Source organism: Oryctolagus cuniculus, chromosome 8, assembly GCF_051225735.1.
Source record: "Oryctolagus cuniculus isolate XC-2025 breed Fujian yellow rabbit chromosome 8, ASM5122573v1, whole genome shotgun sequence".
Taxonomy (NCBI): Eukaryota; Metazoa; Chordata; class Mammalia; order Lagomorpha; family Leporidae; genus Oryctolagus; species Oryctolagus cuniculus.
In genome coordinates, this window is record NC_142874.1 from 124,302,815 (window position 1) to 124,327,559 (window position 24,745).

The 24,745-nt window shown below is 40.5% G+C and overlaps 1 protein-coding gene across 17 annotated transcripts in view; it reads right to left on the minus strand.

Annotated features, from left to right (window-relative positions):
- The window catches only part of RUFY3 (RUN and FYVE domain containing 3), a 100,511-nt gene that overhangs the window by 49,228 nt on the left and 26,538 nt on the right, over positions 1-24,745 (minus strand). For 5 of the 17 annotated variants that reach the window (XM_089302669.1, XM_070048047.2, XM_051819718.3 and 2 more), the window contains one exon: positions 5,920-5,973. The exons of 11 other annotated variants lie outside the window; for them this stretch is intronic. In XM_089302669.1, coding sequence (XP_089158795.1) covers positions 5,920-5,973 — 54 coding nt within the window. Of the gene's footprint in view, positions 1-5,919; positions 5,974-11,740; positions 11,777-24,745 lie in introns of those variants that run through there. One more of the 17 variants, XM_051819716.3, reaches the window with a different exon arrangement.

The following is a 24,745-nucleotide window of genomic DNA, read 5'->3' on the forward strand; positions in this document are numbered from 1 at the left end:
TTTTACCCACTATGCTACAGCACCAGCCCCAAGATTTATTTATTTTATTTGAGAGGCAAAGTTACAGAGAGGCAGAGGCAGAGTCAGAGGCAGAGAGAGAAAGAGAGAGAGAAGTTTTCCATCTGCTGGTTCACTCCCCAACTGGCCGGAATGGCCAGAACTGGGCATATCGGAAGCCAGGAGCCAGGAGTTTCTTTCACCATGGAGGTGCAGGGGCCCAAGGACTTCTTCCACTGCTTTCCCAGGCCATAGCAGAGAGCTGGATCAGAAATGGAGCAGCTGGAACTTGAACTGGCACCCATACGGGATGATGGCACCATAGGCGGTAGCTTCACTCTATGCCATGGCGCGGCCCCCTCATTTTTATTTTCAATTAACTTTATACACATAGGATCAATTCTATACTAACAAGTTCAATAAATAGTCTATCAACATTTTTTATCATATAGTTGTAAATAGGAAAAAAGTTTGGAGTTGAACAGTCAACAGCATATTGGTAATAAAAGCTATGGTGAGGGCCCGGTGCTGTGGTGTAGTGGGTAAAGCTGCCACCTGTAGTGCCAGAATCTCATATAGGTGCCAGTTTGAGTCGCTGGTCCTCTTCTGATCCAGCTCTCTGCTGTGGCCTGGGAAACCAGCAGAAGATGGCCCAAATCCTTGGGCCCTTGCACCTAAGTGGGAGACCCAGAAAAGGCTCCTGGCTTCAGATGGACCCAGCTCCAGCCATTGCGGCCATTTGAGGAGTGAACCAGAGGATGGAAGACCTCTCTCTGCCACTGCCTCTCTGTAATTCTGCCTTATTAATAAATAAATTTTTTAAAAAGCAATGGTGAAGAAGGATGCTACATAAGTAATGTTCAATATCTTTTCATGATTACTGCTTATAGCCCTTGCCTATTTTCCTCTTGGGCTACCGTATTTTTACTCTATTTGTTGAACTCTTTATTCAGTAGAGCCATTAAGCCTTTGATTATATTGTAAATTAAAACGTTACCTCAAAAACTAAAGGATTAAGTTAAAAATGATGCCTTAACCAGATATGATTTAATGAAAACCAGAAGGATGCAATGTGACTGGCCCATGTGTGTCAACCATTATAGGCTGGAAACAGAGAGCCAAGACCGTGACTGCAGGAAAAGATTTTTTTTTTAAATACTTAGAGAATGGCTAGGGCTCAAGTGTATATAAGCTAGAGAGGCAGCACAGGATAATGCAGTCTTTTATGTGTTTTAATAAATCACCTAATTAATTTATTTGGGGGGAAGAGAAAGAACATGTTCTGTTTGCTGGTTCATTCCCCAAATACCCATGAAGACTTGGCTGGATCAGGCCAAAGTGGGGACCTAGGAACTCAATCCTGGCCTTGCAAGAAGTGGACTCAATCACTTGAGCCATCCCTGTTGCCTTCCATGAACAGGAAGCAGGAGTTAAGAGCCAGAGCCAGGAATCAAACCCATGTACTCTGATGTGGGACATGGGTGTCAGAACTGGCATTTTAACCACTAGGCTAAATGCCTGCCTCTGCAGTGTCTTCAACTGAATGTTAGGACCCCTTAAGTGGGTCATACAGTTGATTTGATGTGTTGTTCTACATGGTAAGGTTATGTATTGTTTCATACATAAAACATGTATTTTAGATATGAACAAATAAATGATGTGTGTTCTGAATTCTGATGAAAATACATTTTTACAGTGGTTCTTTGGTTACCTGGAATACTTTCCTCTGTTTTCTGAATTTTGCAACATATGGGGTTTGCCTCAAGTCCTGTAGGATGTGGGGATTTATCATGTTTTTGTCTGTATTTACTTTTGGTGTTCTCTCATTTGGAGCACAAACATGCTGGGGCACAATATTCCAGAGAGTTAAATTAAAGATAGAAGTGTTGCTGTTTTTTTTTTTTTTTTTTTTTTTAAATCAGGTCTGAGGTTTACCCTACTTACAAGCTAATAAGTTAGCCTGTCAAAGTTGGGTGAAAGTTTGAAGAATTTTGGTGTAACAGCTAAGAACAAGCTCTAAAGCTAGTCTGTGGGGGTCTGAACTCTACTCAAATTCTTCCATAGTCAGGTAGCCTTGGGAAAATTTATCTTATTTCACTTGTTGTATATGTATCTTGAGATAACTGAGAAATAATACAGATATATACCACATACATTTAACCTAGCTCCTCCATAGGAAGTACCTTTCACACTATATGTAGTATATGATCACAAACATTATATACAGATAACTGAATGACAGTCAAAAAGCAGAGCACTTGCATCACAAGGATCCCTCTTATTGACCCCTCCCCCTCTTTAAAGGATTTCTTAAAAAGATTTTATAGATTCATTCAAAAGGCAGAGTTGCAAAGAGAGGGGGAGACGAGAGACAGATCTTTCATCACTGGTTTGCTCCCCAAATGGCCACAATGGCCAGGGCTGGGCCTGAATGAACCCAGGAGCCAGGAGCTCCATCCAGGTCTCCCTAGTGTGTAGCAGGGATCTAGACTGGAAGTGACGCAGCTAGAACCTGAACCAGCACCCATAACCTGCTCTTTGTTTCTACAGCTCTGCCACTTCAAGGATGTTATAGGAATGAGACCTATAGTATGTAACATTTTAAGTACATTTTTTCCACTCAACCTAATTCTCTGGAAATTCACCCAGACTGCTGCACGTATCAACAGTTTGTTCCTTTTTATTGTGAGTAGTACTTGTATACCACTGGGAAAGTTCTTTACCTCTGTTAGCTTTACCATCCCATCCATAAAATGATGAGGATTTTAAAGGTTAAACAAGTTCATATATGTTATGTATCGAGACTTGCTTAGGACATACTAAGAACAAAAAATTGTTAGCTGTAATTATTATGATCTTCCAAAAATATTTTAATAAACCTTCAGTGAATGACTAAGTGGAGTGGCACAGTGTTAGAAGCTAAGAAAGTCTCTTAGATAGTTTCTTCTGTTTTTCAACATGGTAGAATAAAGTTTTAAATAAAAGCAATGCCAAAAACACAGTAACCATTCTCAGCCAGGAAATATCTCACACAAATTCCAGTAGTGTCCTGACCATTTCAATTCCCAGGAGGTGGGAAGTTATATGGACAACTGCACATTCACAAAATCTGCTGAACAGGCTAGTAATGAGTCAGGTGGAAATTCAGTATTTATTGAGAAACCAAAGGTAGCAAATCATGTGCTATTACTTAATTTAATCTTTGTAATTTTCCTGGTGAGTTTCAAAACTTTTATAGACACACATTACTAGCACATACTGGGCTAATGCAAGATAATCAGGGCAGGCACGTAGATGTCACTTGGGATGCTATAGCCTGTATCAGAGTGCCAGGGTTAATCCAGCCTCCTGCTAATGTGCACTCTGGAAGGCATCAGGTGATGGCTCAAGTAGTTGGGTCCTTGAAACTCACTTGGGAGACTTAGACTGAGTTCTTGGCTCCAGGCTTTGGCCTGGCCCAGCCTTGGATGCTGTCAATACTTGGGGAATGAAGTAGCAGATGAGAAATATCTGTCTCTCTGCCTTTCAAACAAATAAAATATGAATAAATAAAAATTCAAAAAGATATCAATGATGTAAGTAAAATACAATTTGACCCTAAGGAGATATTTCATAGTCTACTGGACATAAGTCATAGACATACTAAGTGTGACACCAATCATCACTGTAATTAAGTCTCAATCTTGCAAAAATTAAACAATAAATAAAAGAAACTACCTGTACAAAACTGCAATCTACTAGAGTTTGTTGCTCTTAAAAGTAAATTTTCTTAGAGGTCAGAAGTCAATGTTAACACATTTATTAAAAAGCCAACTGAAATGTCACATCCATCATCACAGCTCAGAAACAGAACTGGAACAGCTCAGCAAGGAAGGTATTCTGAAAAAAAATCTGAGCCTACCTACATCACTAGCTTTTTACATCATCAGATGTGAAACCATGATTCTCCCCGGGCCCCAAACTGCTCTATGTGTTACGTGTGGGTAACATTCCACAACTCACATTTCTTCTTGCTCCTGGTACCCAGTTTCAAAGCCTCCAAGTTATGTAATACACTTCAGTTATGATATTTCACATACTTGTGGTTAAGCCACAAGGTAAGAGAAGTAGAAAATGATATTTAAAAAAATGAAATGACACAAAAAAGCTAACAAGTAAAGACACCCCCTTCTTTCCATACTGCTTTTTAAAAAGCCAGTCTCCCAAAAGATTCTTCAGCAAATAGGACCGTGACTAGATTTACCATACAGCATTTATCTGGTAATTTATTAAGATCATTGAAGTACTGCCACAATTCACATCTTCTGGGTATTTTATGTATTATACTTTTAAAGTTAATCTTGTTTTCTTTCAGATTTCACCTATAATCACCCATTAAAGACTCCAGAAAAAAAACAAAATAAAAAAAAGGAGGCACATCCTCTCATAGTACACTTAATTCTTGTAGTAGTTTTGATTACAGAAATTGAATTTTCCCTGAGTTTCAGGGAACAAGTCCTTAAGAAGGTCAAAGATTTTATGTAGGTTTTTTCTTTGTTATATAGTCTATGAAAGTAATAAAAACCTAAAACCTGATTGTGACTGGTAAATAATCATAATCATAATCACAATAGTTAACATAACTGTAAACATTATTCACTGAAAAAATAGACCTCCTTTTTTCTTGTCTGTGAACAAGAACTTGCTAGACAATACACATTTATTTTTTCATTAAATTATATGTAATCAGTCATATTAGAAACAAAGATGGCATTGAAAAATAGTCTGACCACAGGAAGAGAGATGAGACTCAGGATCCTAAATTATTCATTCAAAGGGAAGCACTGAAGAAGATACTGTCACAGGCATTACTGGAGAGAGAAATGTGCCTTGGTTTTGTTTGGTGGGACCAGATCTACTGAGGAGAGCACTGTCCCAGGTCTGATAAAGACACTAAGAAGTTTAAGACAATCTCTGCTCTCAAGGAACTTAAACTATAACTAGGGTGGATAAACACATGACAATTAAAGAACAAGTAAAAAGCCTTAAGCTCCAAGTTGTGCAGGAGTTATGTGAATGGCGAAATGAGTATGGGCCAAATGTCAGAGGTATTTTGTGAAGCCCCTGTCTAGACCAACGGGCTGGACAGGTGGCACAGGCAGAGGGAGGGGGTGGTAAACACTCCACATGTGATGTCATAGTAACAAAAGCAGGAGAGCATATGGCAGCACAGGCAGAGAGGCCAGCGCAAAGGCGCTAAGCAGACCAGTGGATGTGTGTGAGCTAGAGGAGCACACTCAGAGATACCTCTAGATGCCAGGACAAGGTGGAAGAATGCAAAGTGGAGTCAAACCTCTAACATCTATTTTTACTATAAGTATGTAAATCACCCCAGTTAGGTGCTAAAATTACAGAAGGGAAAATGACTGGTTTGGGTAACCCTCATACATTGGAACACACGCGTGAGGTACTTTTCAAAGCAATTCCACCAGAAAGGAATATTAATACATGACAAAGCTGAAGGTGTTTAACATGAAATGAAAACCTACAATTTAGAGCAACACTACAGACCAAAGGCTAAACGATGGCTGGGATCTGTTTCTGACTGCTATGAAAATCACAGAAATAAAACACGTGTATTTTGACATGAGTGATAACATTTACACTTTCCCAACAAACGAATGAAAAAACGGCCACAGAAAAACGACGAAATCTTTAAATAATGTCCCTTTTAAACACATTATTTAACAAATATCTTAAAAGAGCAGTGAAAACATGTATTAATGCTATTTTACTTAGGACCACAAGAATAAAGATTTCCACTTTTGCCATGGGAAATAAAACCTAAAGCTGACACTCCCTCTTATGGAAAACAATTAAAGGTGGTCAGAAAATTAAAAAGAAAGGAAAAAAAAAGCTGAAAGATGCTGGTGTGGCACGCACCTTCTGTATCATCGCGCATTTGCTCCACCAAATCTGTCAAATCCTCCCAAGAGTCTTTGCAAACAGCAAAAAGAAAGGAAAAGAAAGATAAAATGTCATGCAAGCCGAGAAAAAAAAACGCTATTAAAAACAAGATTTCCAAAGGGATAACTGAAAGGTAAGTTCCTAGGACTCTTTCTGCTTGGCACAGAGGTTAACACTGAAAATGGCTGGGGATGCATCCAACTGAGCAGCTTTCTTGAATACCTTTCAAAGCTAAGATCGGGAATTTCAAAGTTTCTAGTAAAAGAAAACAAAGATGCATACTCCATAAAAAAATAACACAGAGATACTTTTCTATTGAAAATCAAATTAGGTTCTTCCTATCTTAAGTGTACACAACATTAACCACATTCAAAATTTATTTTGGTCACTTCAGTGAATCTGAAAAGTATGTGGATTTTCTTTTTTTTAGACTCAGGACAAATGTCAGAAGGCAAACAAATAATTTTCCTTAAAATAACAATAAAAATCTAAACACTTCTTCTAATCTCTACAATTTTTCTTCTCAAAATATAAATAAGGGATATTATTTTGAAAATCCACAAAATAAATCAGTATTCCACAAAGCCAGATGTTTTGTCAATTGAATATTCAGATTAAATAGAATAAAGACTATAAACAGCCTCAAATTAATTCATGGCATGTTTAATCACTAAGTGAGTTCAGGAAAATTTATGAAAAGTGCTTTTAGTTTCTAGAGCTGTTTTGGGAATTTGGAATAGTTTATTTGTCTATGTAAAGCACTTAGAAACTGTATTACACAGGAAGAAAAAGGGAAAAAAACTGTTTGCTAAGATTTTACAGTAAATTAATGCTAAAATAAATTATACAGACATATGCTATTTTCAGACATAATACATAAACAACATATGTGTTACAGATGTATTATGTAGAGTCCCAAGAATGTACTCTTTTAACCATATACATGAGTGCCTTTATAGACTTGCTTATGTGACCTTAAAAGTCATAGACCAAATATTCTCATTTTATTCATTTAACAAGGAGCTACACTTGTCACCTAATAAAAGCCTACCTTATTTTAGGCAAAATATAAAAATCCTCCAGGATTTATACAAGAAAAAGCTCTAGAAAGTGAACTCCTAGGTAAGGATGTGTGGTTGGTACCAAGAGCTCTCTGGCTTTCCCCTTTGCATGTGCCAGCAAGAGGTACTTTTCTTTTTCAACCACTCATATTTTCATTTTCTCTTTAAAGCTGAGTTTAAAGTTTTAAGCACCAGAATGACAGAATTAAAAAAATCCTCTTTTCACAAAAGGGTAAAAGATGTTGTATTTCCTGTTACAAGTTCTCCACTTTACCTTAGGGTCCTGAGGATTTTCTTGTATTAACAAAAATCCCAAGCCATTCTTTTTAATGGCAAAAGAAGGATGTATAAAAGATTTTTAAAAATTGTGCTTTTAGAATATGCTCAAATTATTAAAACAACAGCTGCCATCTACCACTTACCAAAGAGGTGGGTGGCAGCATGGACAACTCCTGTCTCTTTCCCAGCATGTTTCATTCCTTGAGAGCTCATACAGGTTTTGCCTGGTCTAAAAAGCTGTATTATCGTAATTTGTATCAGAAAAACTCCCTTTCACAAATTACAGGGAGAAGCAGTTCTAAAAACCTGCTAGTTCATAACAGTTAACAGGTCTGGATTAAAATTCTGCTACATTAGGGGACTTCAAATAGTTCATGGGAAAATGGAATTAAAAGATAATAACAGCCGGCGCTGCGGCTCAATAGGCTAACCCTACACCTAGCGGCGCCGGCACACCGGGTTCTAGCCTCGGTCGGGGCGCCGGATTCTGTCCCAGTTGCCCCCCTTCCAGGCCAGCTCTCTGCTGTGGCCCGGGAAGGCAGTGGAGGATGGCCCAAGTGCTTGGGCCCTGCACCCACATGGGAGACCAGAAGAAGCACCTGGCTCCTGCCATTGGATCAGCGTGGTGCACCAGCTGCAGCACGCCAGCCGCGGCGGCCATTGGAGGGTGAACCAATGGCAAAAGGAAGACCTTTCTCTCTGTCTCTCTCTCTCTCTCACTATCCACTCTGTCTGTCAAAAAATTAAAAAAAAAAGATAATAACAAGAAATGTAAACATTAATCCTGAACATAGGCTCCATCAGGTTCAATACACTTTTGGAAGTGATGATACTTAGCTATCCCTAAGGAACTGAGGGCCTTGGGAAGTTAATGCCAATGCAGTCTTTTTTACATTATTAACTGAAGAAAAATATATGGATGCCCGTTAAAGATTTTTTTAAGATTAGGAATTGAGTCAGAAAGGGCCAAATCAGGACTCTAAAGCAGATGTCTAATGATTTCCCATGGAAAATTACAAAACTGCCCTGGTTTGATGAGAAGGATGAGTGAAGCTTTCTGTGGCATTTTTCTGCTAAAGCTTTGGCTCACTTTCTGCAAACACCCTCACAGAATGCAAATGCTATTACTATCTGGCCCTCCAGAAAGTCAACAAGCAAGGAGCACCCCAAGTCATGACCTTAATCCTCAAGTGGTCTGCCTTTGGCTTAACTGGACCACTTCTACCTCTTGGGCAGACATTACTTAGTACTTTGTCTTCAGAATCACATACCTAAGGCCATATTTCATCTCCACTTAACAGTTCTTCTGAGAAATGTTTTAGGATCCTTATGCCACTCATTTACAATCTCCACTGAAATCTCAGGTGTTTTTTTTTTTTTTTTTTGCAGCTGATCTGGGTGTAACCATATGGGTACCCACTGAGCGGAAAGTTTGCTCCACATTAATTCTTCCATCAGAATTGTGTAAGCTGAACCAGTGGAGTTGTCTATGGTGTTGAATATTGATTTTGCTGTTAATCAATGGTCTTCTTCAATTAAGGCATGAACAAGATTAATTTTTTCCTTGTAAGTTGATGTCAATGGTATACCACTGCAGGCTTTGTCTTCAATATTGTCTCATCCCTTCTTAAAATGAGCTATCCATCCGTAAACTGCTGATATCTTTGGAGGCATTGTTCCTATAAAATTCCCATAAAGCATCAGTGTTTTCATATCTTTCCACCTAAATTTCCTCATAAATTTTGATGTTCTTGCTCCAGTTTTAGCAGAATTAATGTTGCTCTGAAAGGTGCTGTTTTCAAACTAATGTTTTAGGCTTCTTCATGCCTCAAAGGAGATCCTATCCAGATATGTTACAACAAGTTAGTATGAGTTTATTTTGGTACAAATTTTTGGAAATCAATGGATAGTTTTTTTTCATAATACATGTTTTACATGAACCTTTTTGAAGACTCCTTGGAGATAATGCACAATTCAGAGCAGCACCAATCAGAACTGTGCTAGATGGATACCATAAATATTAAAGTAAGTAGTAAAGAGGAGTTTCCAAAGTTATTCTGGCTAAGCAGTTAGCCTTGGCAACTGACTCAGTAAGTATCGGAGTGCCCAGCTCAGAAATGCGGAGCTGACAGTGACATGTGTGGGGCTGTGAGAGAAGTAACAAAACACTGTGACGGTCACTCTGCTCCAAACACCTGGGTTAAATGGTTAAGAATGCTGCACCTAGAAGAAGTTAGTGACCTTTGAGATGCACATACAACAAAGACTTTTTTGGTCTTAAGAGACAAAGCAGAACTGTATAAGAACTCTCAATTAGAATACATATTTATTTAAGGTTTACTTAACTATTTTTTGATTATCATTCTGTTTCAGGTCTAAGAATGAATAAATCATTATGTGTCTCTAGAAATACTAAGGTGGTACTTCAATAGATTTGCTTTGAAAGTACGTGGTGACTGTATGAGGGCAGCAGTCTGATCTGGTCCGAATTTGATGCTGACACAGAGCTAGGATGGTGCCTACAAGGCTCCTTCTCTACAGAAAAGTATTCAAGTTCAAAATTTGCCTCTCTGTTGTTGATGTTATGCATTGTTGCAAAATCTCTCTTTTTGATACAATCTTTCTCCAGCAGTATTAACCACAGACAACCAAGTTACAGTCAAATTCTACAAGACCTGGAGTAATTTTGTCTGCTTGACCCAGTGAGTCTTTGGATGAGAGTGTTAATTTTTAGAAGTTTATTACAGTTTCTTGGACTGCCCTCCTGATAGGTCAATCACAAATAACTCCTTATGGGACTGCTGTGAAAATAAAAGCTAATGAATTTCAAATACTTGGCACATCATAACTATTCAATTTCAACTTCAAATTTATAAGAAAGCAAAGTGACCTCTGTATTATGGTTAGGCTAAAAACTGGATTCGTCTAAGTGTATCTGTTACGACTATTTAAAAGGAGAGTGGGGAGAGAAGTAAAGAGACAGAGGGAGGGAGAGAGAGAAGATGAAAGGCATTTTAAAAAATCAACTAGACTCAATATTAAACATAGGGAAAAAATTAGTCAGCTTATAGACCAAATGACAACTTTTGACAGCTGAAGTGCTGTTAAGTGAACAATAATATAATTAGGTTGGAAACATAATGATCAACATTAGTAAACAAACTGCCAAGCTAATTTTCATTAATGCTAAAGAAGTTTGCTACTAATAAGGCAGCAATTTATGCCAAGGTAGATCTTCCCACAGTATATACTAAAAACAAAATATCAGTAAAGAATTACAAATGGTCCTAGAAAAAAGTAATACACTATGTTATTAACACCTGAGCATCTATGGTGAGCAGAGCACTTTATTAAGGCAATAGAAGTTACAAAGATGAAAGATTCATAGACACTGACCTTGAGGAGACCTAAATAACTACAACACAAAGAAAGGAAATTAGTATCAGCAGAACAATTGAAGGGAAAACAGATCATAGGGCAGGTGAGCAGTGAAGTGAAAATGGAAGGCTAGGCCTGAAGGGGCAGGGAGGGACAGGGAAAAGGGGCCCCCATACGTGCACTTTTTTCTATCTGGATGGTTGCACCGGCTGAGGTAACTTCCGTGGTAGAATGGAGTGGGAGAGTTGCTAAACACAGATCCAGATGTTATGGATTCAAAAGTAAAATGTAGTACAGCTCACATACACTTTCAGTTTTAGATTTTTATAGTTTCTTATTGCATAAATTACAGTTGAAACATTACTGCTAGTTTTGCTGTTATTTTAAAGAACCAGATAAAATATTGTCATTGAGGGAGTGTGCCTTTAGCCTAGCAGTTAAAACGCCCATGTCCCGCATTAGAGTGCCTGGACTGGATTTCTGGCTCTGGTTCTTGACTCTAGCTTCCTGCCAGTGCAGCCCCTGAAAGGCAGCAGCTCCTCGGGGGATGCTCGGCAGCAGGTGCTTTCTTCCCAGCCAGGAGTCTGTATCCATGGTTGGGAACCTAACAACGTGAATTCTATTCTGAGTTCTACCACCAGCAGTAGTTAGCTAATCTGCCACAGCATTTAGTTTTGGAAAATGATACATTATCTCTCCCATTAGTTTAGGACAATGGACTTTTAGGTGTTAGAAGCTGACAACTCAACAGAGATTAATGTGAACTAAGAAAGGCACAAGTTAAAGATTTAAGTAGGAGCTCTGTTCTAAGATCCAGAAAAGGCTCATCAAGAAAGACTGCAAGGTACTGTGATTAAGGATGGTACAGGAACACCAAAGGAGTGGGGAAGAAAGGAGTGGATCTGAAACAGGCGGGCCAGCGCCGGCTTTCTTCAGGGCAGCCAACACCATCAGCTCAGAGGCACCCCAAAGCTTCTCTGGGGTTTAGACAGGGACTGGGGACAAGTACAGTCTACTGCTATTTTCCGCCCAGATTGAGGGTTTTACAAAATCCTGCTGGCTACCTGGGAAAAGCTTACCTTGAGGGTGACAAGCCAGGTTATTCCCAGTGCAGTGCAATGAGGAATGAACCTTGTCCAAGGAACTTTGCCCCAGAGGTTTCCGAGGCTGTATTAAAGCTGCAACCATCTCCACTCTGAGAGGCTCACAAAGACTGCCTTGTGTACACGAACCTGACAGTCTGAGGTTAACTGCCCCGGGGGCAACAAATGTTCTCATAATCTCACCAAGGGCTGCTGACAAAGTGGGGAGGAGGGCAGCCAAAGCAAAGGACAACAAGATTCCAGGAGACAGGATCTGAGCAACTCATTTTGTTTTCTGAACAAGTAGGAAGGGAAAACATCAAATGTATTGAATGTTTTTATGCCTGGGCCCTATGGATCACCCTGTGTACTGTATGCTGCATTTAAGATGGCTACAAAAACAAAACATGCCAGTAACTAAACACAGGTCTGTAACTTGGAACTACTCAGTATGTCTAACAGAAACACCAAAAAATTACCATGGAAATTGAATCCCGAATATAGCTCTGCCTTTAGGTGATTTTCCCTGCTCACCGAATGTGAAACACCACTACAGAAGGCACCGGTATATGATATGTCACATGGATGAGGGATTGTATAACTATCATTTTCATGAAGCTTTTTGCTTTGGGGAAGAATAATCATTTTTTCACACCGACTGGAATAATACTTTCACATGTAGACTATTTGGAAGATATAAATGAATAAAGAATATCATAAAAATCATTGTAATTTAATAGACATTTTGAGAGTCAATGACTGTTTACAGCCCTTGTCTCTTCTGTTGAGGAACAGTTTTTGTTTTTGTTTTTTGCTTTCATACTATTTGTTGAACTCTTTTACTTAGTATGGGGTTAACTATACTATCATTAAGTAAACTGAAAATAGATCTTTGTAAAAATCAAAAGTGGGAATGTGAGAATTGGGAGGACAAAGGTTTGGAGAGTGGGTGGGAGGGAGAGTAAGGGGGGAAGTGTCACTATGTTCCTAAATCTGTACATATGAAATACATGAGCCGGCGCCACGGCTCACTAGGCTAATCCTCTGCCTGCAGCGCCGGCACCCCGGGTTCTAGTCCCAGTTGGGGCGCCGATTCTGTCCCGATTGCTCCTCTTCCAGTCCAGCTCTCTGCTGTGGCCTGGGAGCGCAGTGGAGGATGGCCCAAGTCCTTGGGCCCTGCACCCACCTGGGAGACCAGGAGGAAGCACTTGGCTCCTGGCTTCAGATCGGCGCAGCGTGCCGGCCGTAGCGGCCGTTTAGGGGGTGAACCAACAGAAGGAAGACCTTTCTCTCTGTCTCTCTCTCTGTCTAACTCTACCTGTCAAAACAAAACAAAACAAAACAAAAAAAACAAAAAAAATACATGAAACTTGCATAACAAATAAAATTTTTAAAAAAGAAAAAAAAAAACACTGTAATTCCACTACGCAGAAATAATCACTTTTTACATTTTTGGTACATCTCCTTTTTCTTGTGTTTATCTGTATTCAGCATGAAAAAAAAATTTGTGACCACAGTGTATATGTGGTTTGGGATACAACTTTGAAAAATCATTATGTTCCAAACATTATCTTATGCCATTCAATAATCTAGAGTAATTTTTAGTGTGTGCTATACAGATGTTCGTGGAATAATTTCAAGGTTTTGCCTCTATACTTTAAAAGACTGCAATAAACATGCATATAGAACTCTTGGTCTATCTATCTGATTATTTTCTTAGGATAGATGTCTGGTATTGTGGTCAGGAATTAATTTTTAAGTCCCCTGGCTCACACTGATAAAGTTATCTAATGCTGCCTTTCAAATAAATACATATATCTTAAAAAAAAAAAACACAGGAACTGTAAATTAAATTGTGTGTAATGCAGGAAAGTCATTCCAACAATCTTTTATAATGAATTGCTTTTGGGGCTACAAGGAAATTATTGAGTTCAATGAAAGTTCGTTGGTCATCTACCATAAATAGTACACAATACTATAAGATCTGAAGATGCAGAAAAAAGTTTTGCCCCAAAGAACTTTCTACATAATTTAAGAAACAAGGAACCAAATAAACAGACTTTGATGCCAAGCATATTCAAACAATGGACACAGTCAGTACCCGGGGATTCAGTAGATGAAGGGTACTGGGTTTATCAGAGACTTGCAGATGAAGTGAGTTGGGGTGAAGGGAATAACAGTTAGGGTTTTGGTGAAGTACAGAATCAACAGCCTGGCTGAAACAGGTAAGTATTTTAAAAAGGAGTTTGAAAAAACACTGGATAAGTGAATTCATCCAGGGAAGGACATGGGCAAGCTTGTCTTAAGTGTGAGGATTTGGGTACAGTGGTTGTCGCCACTTGAGATCCCCGCTTCAATCTTGGCTACTCTTAGTCTGCTTCTGGTGAAGATTCCTGCTAATGTGCATCCTGGCAGGCAGCAGGTGATGACAAGCAGTTGGGTCCCTACCACCTAAGTGGTAGACTCGGAGTTCTGGGATCTGGGATTCTGCCTAGCCCACTACAGCTAATGAGGGCGTTGGGACGTGAACCCGCAGATGGAAGTTCTGTCTATTCAAATACAATGAAAAATTACAAAAAAAATAAGAAGTCAGTGTAGTTATCTTAAGTAATACATAATTACAAACATTACTGCTATCACAAACAGCTTTTCATATCCCTTGTGTGCATCATTTTGAGGACCATTTTAAACACAGAAAACAAAGGGGCCATCAGCCACTCAGTTTTAGCAGTGCACAATATTGCTGTTTGGCAAGGTCTGCTCAAATACGAAAATACTTTCATGTACTATTTTATAAAAATGAATGGAAAAAGGAAAAATGAGGGGCTGATGCTCTGGTGTAGTGGTTAAAGCCACCACCTACAATGCCAGCATCCCATATTGGCACCCATTCAAGACCTGGCTGCTCCACTTCTGATCCAGCTCCCTGCTATGACCTGGGAAAGCAGTGGAATAGTCCAAGGGGTCCCTTCATCTGCATGGGAGACCCAGATGCAGTTCCAGGCTCCTAGCTTTGGCCTGGCCCAGCTCTGACAGTTGTGGCCATTTGGGGAATGAACCAGCAGATGGAAGATCTCTCTCTCTCTCTCTCTCTCTGCCTCTCCTTCTGACTTTCAAATAAACAAATAAATAAATCTTTATAGAAAAAAAAAGGAAAAGTCTGTGGGCAAAAATTTCAGGTCTCCAGTTTAATTGATAGCAACCACCAAGCATGTCCCAAATGCCATGTTTTGGCCTTATTTGGCTATTTGTTGAACTTGAGCTGTGTGGCCTATGCCATTTTCAACTAAAGTATGTCATCAGAGACTGGGAGGAAGGGCTCTCATTACATGCAGGTATTTGGTTGGACTTACTGGGTTCTGGAATAGGTGGGCTGTTTATAGGCTGAGCCACTGGCTGCCTGAGTTTGAATAATGACTCTAATACTCAGTCAATTTTCCATTTTTAAGGTAGGAATGATAATAGTTACCATAAAGATTAAAAGAGTTAATACATATATTAACAGAAAACAGTTTTGGCACAAAGTAATTGCTCAGTAAATGAGAGTATTTCCTCCTGCTAAACCACCACTGCATGTTTTCCAGGAATATTCTACATTCAATGCAGCTGGGCACCTGAAATAAGAGCTCCAGTACAGGAAGGAAAAATGTACTTTCACGATTTTACAAAGAATGGATTGGCATGGGAATAGACATAGGTTGGGGGAAAAGTTGGAAAGTAGGTGTAGGAATCTGGATGTGACAAGATTAGATCCTGGCAGTTGTAGAAATGAAAACAAAAGACAAAATCAAGACCACTGTAGATTAGAGCATATACACACCCCTTTTAGGTCCTAAACATGCATGGCACTGTTTTCCTATTTAACCCTAACAGATATAATCAGATGTTTTAAACATATCATTTTTCACACACACACACACACACACACACACCCCACATGTTATATTAAATATGGAAGGATCATTCAGATCATTAAACCTTTTTTAATTAACAAGTTTTATGAAAATAATTGAAGTCTTGACTTTTCATCAGCTTCAGCTAAATGTTTTCATTTCAGAAATTTTGAATATTCCATGGCTGTAATTTTTCTTGGTAGAAGAAACTTAAGTTTAGCATCAAAAGGATAAAGGAAGGGTCACACATAAATAAGTGAAAATAGGAAGTCTAAGCACAAATTACATGCTTATCATATTCAACAGTAAGAGTAAAAGTTGTCTTATTTTTCTATTAATTGGAGGAAAATGGGTCCTATTAAGTCTTGTTTAAGAGTCATTAAATTCATATGCTAAATATTTACTATATCCTTATTAAAGAATAGAAGTCAATGCATGTATTCAGTGAACTCATCCACTGTTCAAACATTTCAGACTTTTAATGTTGAAAATTAATATTGTGCACAACCCAGAAGAGAAAAGCAAGCTACACCATCTCTACCCCTAACATTGTGTCCCTGCTAGAGCAAGCATGTGGCTTTATTATTACTTCTGATCAAAAAGGTAAAGATTCACTGGAAAGGAAATTTTGGAATGCGGCTGAAAATACTGAATATCTTACAATTGTGGTATCCCCCCATCCAACAACAGTTACCTTCAGTTTATGGTCAGCTAGCTTCAGCACATCTTTTAGGTTTTGACTCAAACACTATTTCAACTGGAAATCGTTATTGGATACCCCACCCCGTCCCATTCAGGAAAAATTGGTTGCTCATCATACAAGGTATTCTGCATTTCCGTATCACAGAAACCATCATAGGATAATGATTGCCACTTTAACTGTCTGAAGCATCTCAATCTCGCCCTACAGTTGTAGTAAACTCAGAAAATACACAGGACTACGTTGCATCACTGTGCTGTGTGTCCCTATGAACTAGTTATATAGTGTTAGGTCTAAAGTGCAGTCATAATGTTTGCTGGATGAAGCATTGAAAGTCTGATCTTTTGATATAAATCACATGGTTTTTAAGTACCTTTTTTTGAAAACTTTCTTTTGTGGTTCAAATGGACACTAAGGTTTTTTCCCTGGGGTGGGGTGAGGGGAATGTACAGAAACAAAATTTGATATATAGTTTTTGGGATGACAGATCTAAGGTTAGAAGCCCTGTACTAGACTATGTTGAATTTAGGCTGTGAAGTCTCTCAATAAACAGCCATTTGGCTTCCACTACCAAAATGGCCACTGGAACAAGCCCTTTTTTTCATATAACCTATACTGTTCCCCAGCAGAATGGGGTCATTAATGTGGTGATTTTTAATGAGTAAAAGTGAAATAGTAAAAGTCAATGAAGTGATCTCAGTACCAGACACTTCCTACAGTCAATAAATGATGAATACTTTCCATTTCATCTTGAGAGATCATCTTATGATTAGTGTATTCTGTATTGAATGGAAAAGCCTGAACTCTAAGCTGTACGCACACACTATACTTTGGGAAACACGGTCATTCTAAGTGCTATCACGATTTGAATTCCATGTTCCAGTTCCTAAAAGGGGTGGCCAGTAGTTCACACCTGTTTTTCATCAGCCTTTGACATCTGACTCCATTTCTTTACCTTGACAATGAATTCATGGAAGAAGGCAAGAGCTATCTATTTTTTAGTCTCAGACTGAACAGTCATCAAAGGGTGCCTGATGAATATTTATAGCCAACTAGCAGACCAAAACACTCTTGTTGCATAAATGTCAGACATTCTAAATGATCACCAAAGCAAATGCAACCACCAGGGAAAACTTTGATTAGGCCAAAACTGCACATGGGAATTCTGCCACCATCTGCAATTGTCCACAGTAATCTTAAAGACTTGAGCAAAGGTTCTTTTCTTAACACGTCCATCCCATATAGAATAACCTCAGAGTCTGGTTCTCATGATCTGTACTTGAGAATGAGTCGAAAGAGTAAATTCAAAGCTCACAAAGTTGCCTGTGTAAAACCTAGTGGTGTATTTAATTGTATTAAATTGATCGCCTGTGCATCAAGTCCTCAAAGTCAGATTCCCAAACTAAAAGAAAGTTCATAGAAAAGCACATATTTCTTGGTAACTGAGTTTTATTTTTAACCAATTACTTCCGTATTTATACTTGCTATGGTATGGATATTACTTTGAGTGTACCCCAAAGACCCATGTGTTAAAAGGCTTAGTCTCTAAAACCTTAGTTAATGGCACTGAGAGGGCAGAAATTTAATCCAGTCAGTCATGCATGTAGTTTCGAGGTGTTTGGAAACTGGAGGCGTGCCCTCAGAGGATACTGGTCAGGAGGCGGCCAAATGTAAAAGCCAAACTGAGAGGCCAGCATTGTGGCATAGAAAGTAAAACTGCTGCCTGAAATGCCAGCATCCCATATGGGCGTGGGTTTGCGTTCCAGCTGCTCTGCTTTCCATCCAGTTCCCTGCTGTTAATGCACCTGAGAAAGCAGTGGAAGATGATTCAAGTACTTGGGTCTCTGTCACCCACATGGGAGACCCAGACAAAGCTCCTGCTTTGGCCTGGCCCAGCCCTGGCCATTGGGGTCATTTGGAGAATGAATCAGTAGATGGAAGGTATTTCTCTCTGTAACTTTGCCTTTCAAATAAATAAATCTTTAAAAAAAAAAAAAAGAAAAGAAAAGAAAAGAAGGGGCTTAAACAGTGCAGCTACAACCACTGTTTCATTAATTATTTCATTTAATACACCAATCAAGTAGTTACCATTAAAATTTCTGACTAAGAAGAAAGGAGGGGCCGGTGCTGTGGCACAGCGGGTTAACGCCCAGGACCTGAAGCACCGGCATCCCATATGGGCATCGGTTCGAGACCTGGCTGCTCCACTTCCAACCCAGCTCTCTGCTATGGCCTGGGAAAGCAGAGGAAGATGGCCCGAGTCCTTGGCCCCTGAACCCACGTGGGAGACCAGGAGGAAGCACTTGGCTCCTGGCTTCAGATCGACACAGCTCTGGCCACTGTGGCCAATTAGGGAGTGAACCATCAGATGGAAGACCTCTCTCTCTCTCTCTCTCTCTCTCTCTGCCTCTCCTCTCGCTATGTAAATCTTTCAAATAAGTAAATAAATCTTAAAAAAAAAAAAGGCAGAAGAAGAAGAAGAAGAAAGGAAAACTCAGGAATAGAGTGATTTAGTAACCTGCACAAGGTCACATGACTACTGAGTATGAGGAGAGTAAGGAACTGGATCCAAGATTCAAGACAAAATCTGGGGCTGGTGTTATGGTGCATAACCCCATAGCAAAGCACTGGTTCAAGTCCTGGCTGCTCTACTTTCAATCCAGCTCCCTGCCAATGTGACTGGGAAGGCAGCAGAAAATGGTCCCAACTATTTGCACCCCTGCCCACCCATGTGGGAGATCTGGATGGAGTTCCTGGCTTCTGGCTTCAGCTTGGCCCAGTCCTAGCATTGTGGACATCTAGGGAGTGAACCAGTGGATGGGAAATCTCTCTTTCTCTCTCTGTAACTGCCTTTCAAAAAAATAAATCAATCAATCTTAAAAGAAGATATAAAATCTTTGATTTTAATCAATGTCCTGTATTAACTCTCAATTAATGACTAACGTAGTGGCTGAAAGCATTAAATGCCAAGTCAACCCACTATTATAATAACCCCTTGACTGTTATCAGATATAGCACTATACTGAGAGCAGCAAGGTTTTCCAGAGTCTAACCGCTATCCATCCAATTCTAAATAAGCTCATTAGGGACCCAGATTTCTTCATGATCATTTTGGATTTTGTGCCAAAATTCCTTTTAGAAACTTCTAAATCTGGGGCCAGTGCTGTAGCATAGTGAGCTAACCCTCAGCCTGTGGCATCAGCATCCTATATGGGCTCCGGTTCTAGTCCTGGCTGTTCCATTTCCAATCAAGCTCCCTGCTAATGCACCTGGGGAAAGGAGAGAAAGATGGCACAACTACTTGTGCCCCTGCACCCATGTGGGAGACCAAGAAGCTCTTGGTTCCTGGCTTCAGCCAGGCCCAGCTCTGGCCATTTGGGGAGTGAACCAGTGGATGGAAGATCTCTCTCTTTCTCTACTCTCTGTATCTCTTTCAAATAAAATAAATCTTTCTTTTTTTTAATATGTATTTTATTTGAAAGACAGTTACAGAGAAGCAGAGAGAAAGAGAGAGAGAGAGAGAGAGGTCCTCCATCTGCTGGTACACTCCCCAGATGGCCGCAACGGCCAGAGCTGCACTGACCCAAAGCCAGGAGCCAGGAGCCACGAGCTTACCCTGGGTCTCCCACGTGGATGCAGGGCCCCAAGGACCTGGGCCATCTTATCCTGCTTTCTCAGGCCATAGCAGAGAGCTGGATAGGAGCAGGAGCAGCTGGGACTAGAACTGGTACCTATATGGGATGCCAGGGCTTCAGGCCAGGGCTTTAACCTGTGGCGCCACAGTGCCAGCCCCCCGAATAAATAAATCTTTAAAAAAGTAAAAAATTAAAAATTTCCAAATATCCACAATATTTTTCATATTCACATAAAAGTTCTATTTTAAAAATTCAACTTTGATTCAATTTAATAAATACAAAGGAGAACAGGAAAGTGAAAGAAAAATGCATCTGAAACTGGACTGTTCAAAAGCAAGTAAGGAATTTAACTTTGACTATAAATCCTGTTCGGATACCTGTTTATAGGACACTTTACAGAATAAAGGCAATATAGGCAGAATATTATTTTCTCTTTTTTTTCTTTTGACAGGCAGAGTGGACAGTGAGAGAGACAGAGAGAAAGGTCTTCCTTTTCCACTGGTTCACTCCCCAATGCGCTGATCCAAAGGCAGGAGCCAGGTGCTTCTCCTGGTCTCCCATGTGGGTGCAGGGCCCAAGGACTTGGGCCATCCTCCATTGCACTCCCAGGCCACAGCGGAGAGCTGGACTGGAAGAAGAGGAATCGGGACAGAATCTGGTACCCCAACTGGGACTAGAACCCGGGGTGCCAGTGCCGCAGGCAGAAGATTAGTCTAGTGAGCTGAGGCACCAGCCTGTTTTCTCTTTTGAAATACAGTACCAGGCTGGCGCCGCGGCTCACTAGGCTAATCCTCCATCTTGCGGCGCCGGCACACAGGGTTCTAGTCCCGGTCGGGGCACCGGATTCTGTCCCGGTTGCCCCTCTTCCAGGCCAGCTCTCTGCTGTGGCCCGGGAGTGCAATGGAGGATGGCCCAGGTGCTTGGGCCCTGCACGCCATGGGAGACCAGGAGAAACACCTGGCTCCTGGCTTCGGATCAGTGCGGGGCGCCAGCCGCGGCAGCCATTGGAGGGTGAACCAACGGCAAAGGAAGACCTTTCTCTCAGTCTCTCTCTCTGTCCACTCTGCCTGTCAAAAAACAAACAAACAAACAAACAAAAAAAAAACAAAAAACTGCACCACCGCTATCTTTTCAGCCACATAAGAAACAAAATATGAAAAGCTCAGGATTTGCTTCTTTAAAGAGTCTTGTTAAAGTGCCAAAGATTTTTTTCAACATACAAACTGCTAATTAAGTAAGCTTATTATAAACTGAGTAACATCTATAGTTGAATTTGTTGTTTAAACACCTGATGATACTTAAGGTACCTCTAAAGCCTGTTCTTCACGTACTTGTGTATAAACACAAGGTATACTGAGGAATTTCTGGGGGGAAAAACGAAATCAAACTTCTTACTGTTTTCCTTATCTTGGAATTATAAATAATTGTTTTGGGATTGCTGCTCTAGGAAATTCACATGCAAATGCCCGCAAGGGCCAGAGCTGGGCCAGGAGCCATGAGCTTCTTCCTGGTCTCCCAAATGGGTGCAGGGGTGGTACAGCAGGTTAAAGCCCGGGCCTGAGGCGCCGGCATCCATATGGCATTGGTTCTAGTCCCGGCTGCTCCTCTTCCGATCCAGCTCTCTGCTATGGCCTGGGAAGGCAGTGGAAGATGGGCCAAGTCATTGGGCCTCTGCTGCCACATGGAAGACCTGGAAGAAGCTCCTGGCTTTGAATCAACACAGCCCTGGCTGTTGCAGCCATTTGGGGAGTGAACCACTGGATGGAAGACCTCTCTCTCTGTCTCTATGTCTCTCTGTAACTCTGTCTTTCAAATAAATAAAATAAATCTAAAAAAAGAATTAAACTGAAGTAAAAGAGATTAACATGAGAAAAGCATGCAAATTTGCCAAATGGGTGCAGGGGCCCAAGTACTGGGGCCATCCTCACTGCTTTCCCAAGTGCATTAGCAGAGAGCTGGGTGGGAAATGGAACAGCTGGGACTTGAACCAGTGCCCATATGGGATGCAGGTGTCACAGGCAGAAGCTTAACCTGCTACGCCACAACACTGGCCCTGGTGTCATTTCTGAAATCACTACAGGAATGTCTCAAGGAATCCCTGAGGAGTTGAGCTTCCCTTCTTGGGAAGACAAGGGCACATATAAAGTCCGTGGTGCTTTACTGTGAAATTCTACTTTCCTTCAAAAACCAACAAAAAATTCAAACAACGTCTCTAAAAGGTCCTTTCAATGATGGCACATATTTTCTTAAGCCAGGAAAATGCAAAGTGAATTTTATATAATCAAGGCTTCTGCTGTTGATTTGTAACAGTGTCAAATCACTAAATGTCCATTCAAGTTTCATTTTCCTTCCCTCTACCTTGCCCCTCAAGTGCAAGGATTCTAACTACTAAAGGAAGCTGAGGTAGAGGATAAAACCAGAGCACATAATCTGGAAAAGTGTAACTTGATTCACACTTCTGTGGTGGTGGTCGGAGGGCTAAACTGACAGTGATTACCATTAGGGACTCAAATGTCCTCTTCCTCTACCTTCCCTAAGGGTACGGGAGACCCAGGACCTGAAGCCAGAAACTTCAGGGTCCTAAGCATCGCCTCACCTTCATCCTCCAGGCCACAGCTACTCACCATCACTACACTCTACTTTGCTATCCCTTCATGTTCGCTCTCACCCCCTCAGTTTGGAATTGCCTTCTCTGACCCGGACTATTTTAATAGTAATGGTTAGGGGGTCCCTGGAGAGCTTACATCCACTATATTGCTGCCAGAGTGATCCTTTCGCAATAGAAACCTTACTTCATGGTACTCTAAGACATAATGCACTAGCAGTGGTTTTTCATTATAGAATCAAGTCCAGAGTCCTCAGGATTAGGAGGAAACTTTTCCAATCTAGCCTATTTAGCTTTCCAGCCTTGCACCTCATTGTGACAACCACATGCAGTTTATTCTCCTAACTGCTTGCTATTCTCTATCTTCGCCAACTCACTACATTATCTGCAATGCTCTTGTCCGTGTCTGCTTGCTGATCACCTAGAAATCTCTCCAGCCCAAGGTCCCCTCCAGGAAGCCTCTCCTGATCACTTTGCCCTCTGTGGAATCAATTCTAGGTAATTATCTTTACAGAAACACTATTTGTAAGAAAAGTTGTAGATAACATTCCTGGTTTTGAGAGAGAGAGAGAGAGAGAGAGAGCGCGCGAGAGCGCAATCACCTCACTGACCACCAATAAGCACTGAGGGAATGAAGTGCGTGTTCTTACCCTCATGTATTTAAGGATTATGGAGGCAGAACCTTGGGGTGCAGGCTTACACTGTGGGCTGCACAGTGAAGGATGGGAATTTTTCTGAAAGCTAAATTTGGAAACTCCAAAGCTTCTGCTGCAGAAGTAAAACACAAGCAGTCTGTACTACGATGAAAGTACATTATAGGGCTGGTGCTGTGGTGCAGTGGGTTAAGCTGCCACTTGTGACACTGTCTAGAATGCCAGCATCCCATTTGAATGTCCATTCACAGCCCAAATGCTCCACTTCCAACCCACCTCCATGCTAATGTGCCTAGGAAAGCAGTGGAAGGTGGCCCAAGTACCCGGGTCCCTGCTACCCACTTGGGAGATTCCGGATGGAGTTCCAGGCTCCTAACTTCAGCTGGCCCAGCTCTGGCCCTGCCAGCCATTTGGGGAGTGAACCAGAGGATGGAAGAGCTCTCTCTCTTCCCTCTCTTTCTCTGTAGCTCTGCCTTTCAAATAAATAAATCTTACTTTTGTTTTTTAAAGAAGGGACATTATGATTTTTTTGTCCATTTTCTTCAGTGAGAGTCAGGAGTCTACTGCAAGATTTATGTGGTCAGATGTCTTCTACTGTGAATCAGCCAGAAGTAGACTGGATTCTAAGTGTCTAGCACCAGCAATTCCGAGTTCAGAGTCACATAATCATTGTCTTGGTGAATACTACTTAAATGCATGTAGCTAAATTAAATCTAACAATAGTCACTGGTGTTAACATTAAAGCAGGCATTTCTTAGGTCCAAAGGACTATGTAGAGATCAGGGGAATTAGCCAGTAGACAAGGAAATAAAAGCCCCATGAAGTACCACCTGGTTTCTCAGATCATTACACCTGCCCATAAATGCTTCCAAAGACCTATGCTTTCTCTCATTATTTTCATTTCTAACCTTGCCCAATTTAAGGGGAAATTCCCAAACTCACTGTCAGCATTTCTCTACTTTCTTCCACATCATCTAGGGTTGATTAAAGGTTTACAAAACTTCCTATGTGTTGGATTCCTTAATCACTTAGCACTTAGGTTGTAGCTCTCAAAAACTGTGGCAATATTTCTGCATGAAGGATTCAAACAGCACTGCTCCAAGTGCTTACATGAACTAATAAATCTACTTTTATTTACTCATAGGAATCATGCTAAAAACGAACATACATTCAAAGTACAAAAATTGTTAAAGATTATTTTTCAGACACTGAGAAACTGGATTTTACAAGTGAATATTTCATATTTAATATTTCAAACTTGGTGAATGTTTCCAAATGAATGGCAAAAATCTTAAAACGCTCACTGAGGCATCTGCTAAAAGACTTTTTGATAGCCTCCTCAAACTGTATTTTTCTTCTCCAAGATGTTTAAAACTTTAGAGGCTGTTTTAAACAGTGCTGGCATTCGACAGAATTTTAGCTGATGTCTTCTAATCTTTGTGCATATTCTGAAACTTACAGCCTGAGGAGGACTTCTAACTGAGGCAGAGTTTTAAAAACCACTTAAACATCTTAA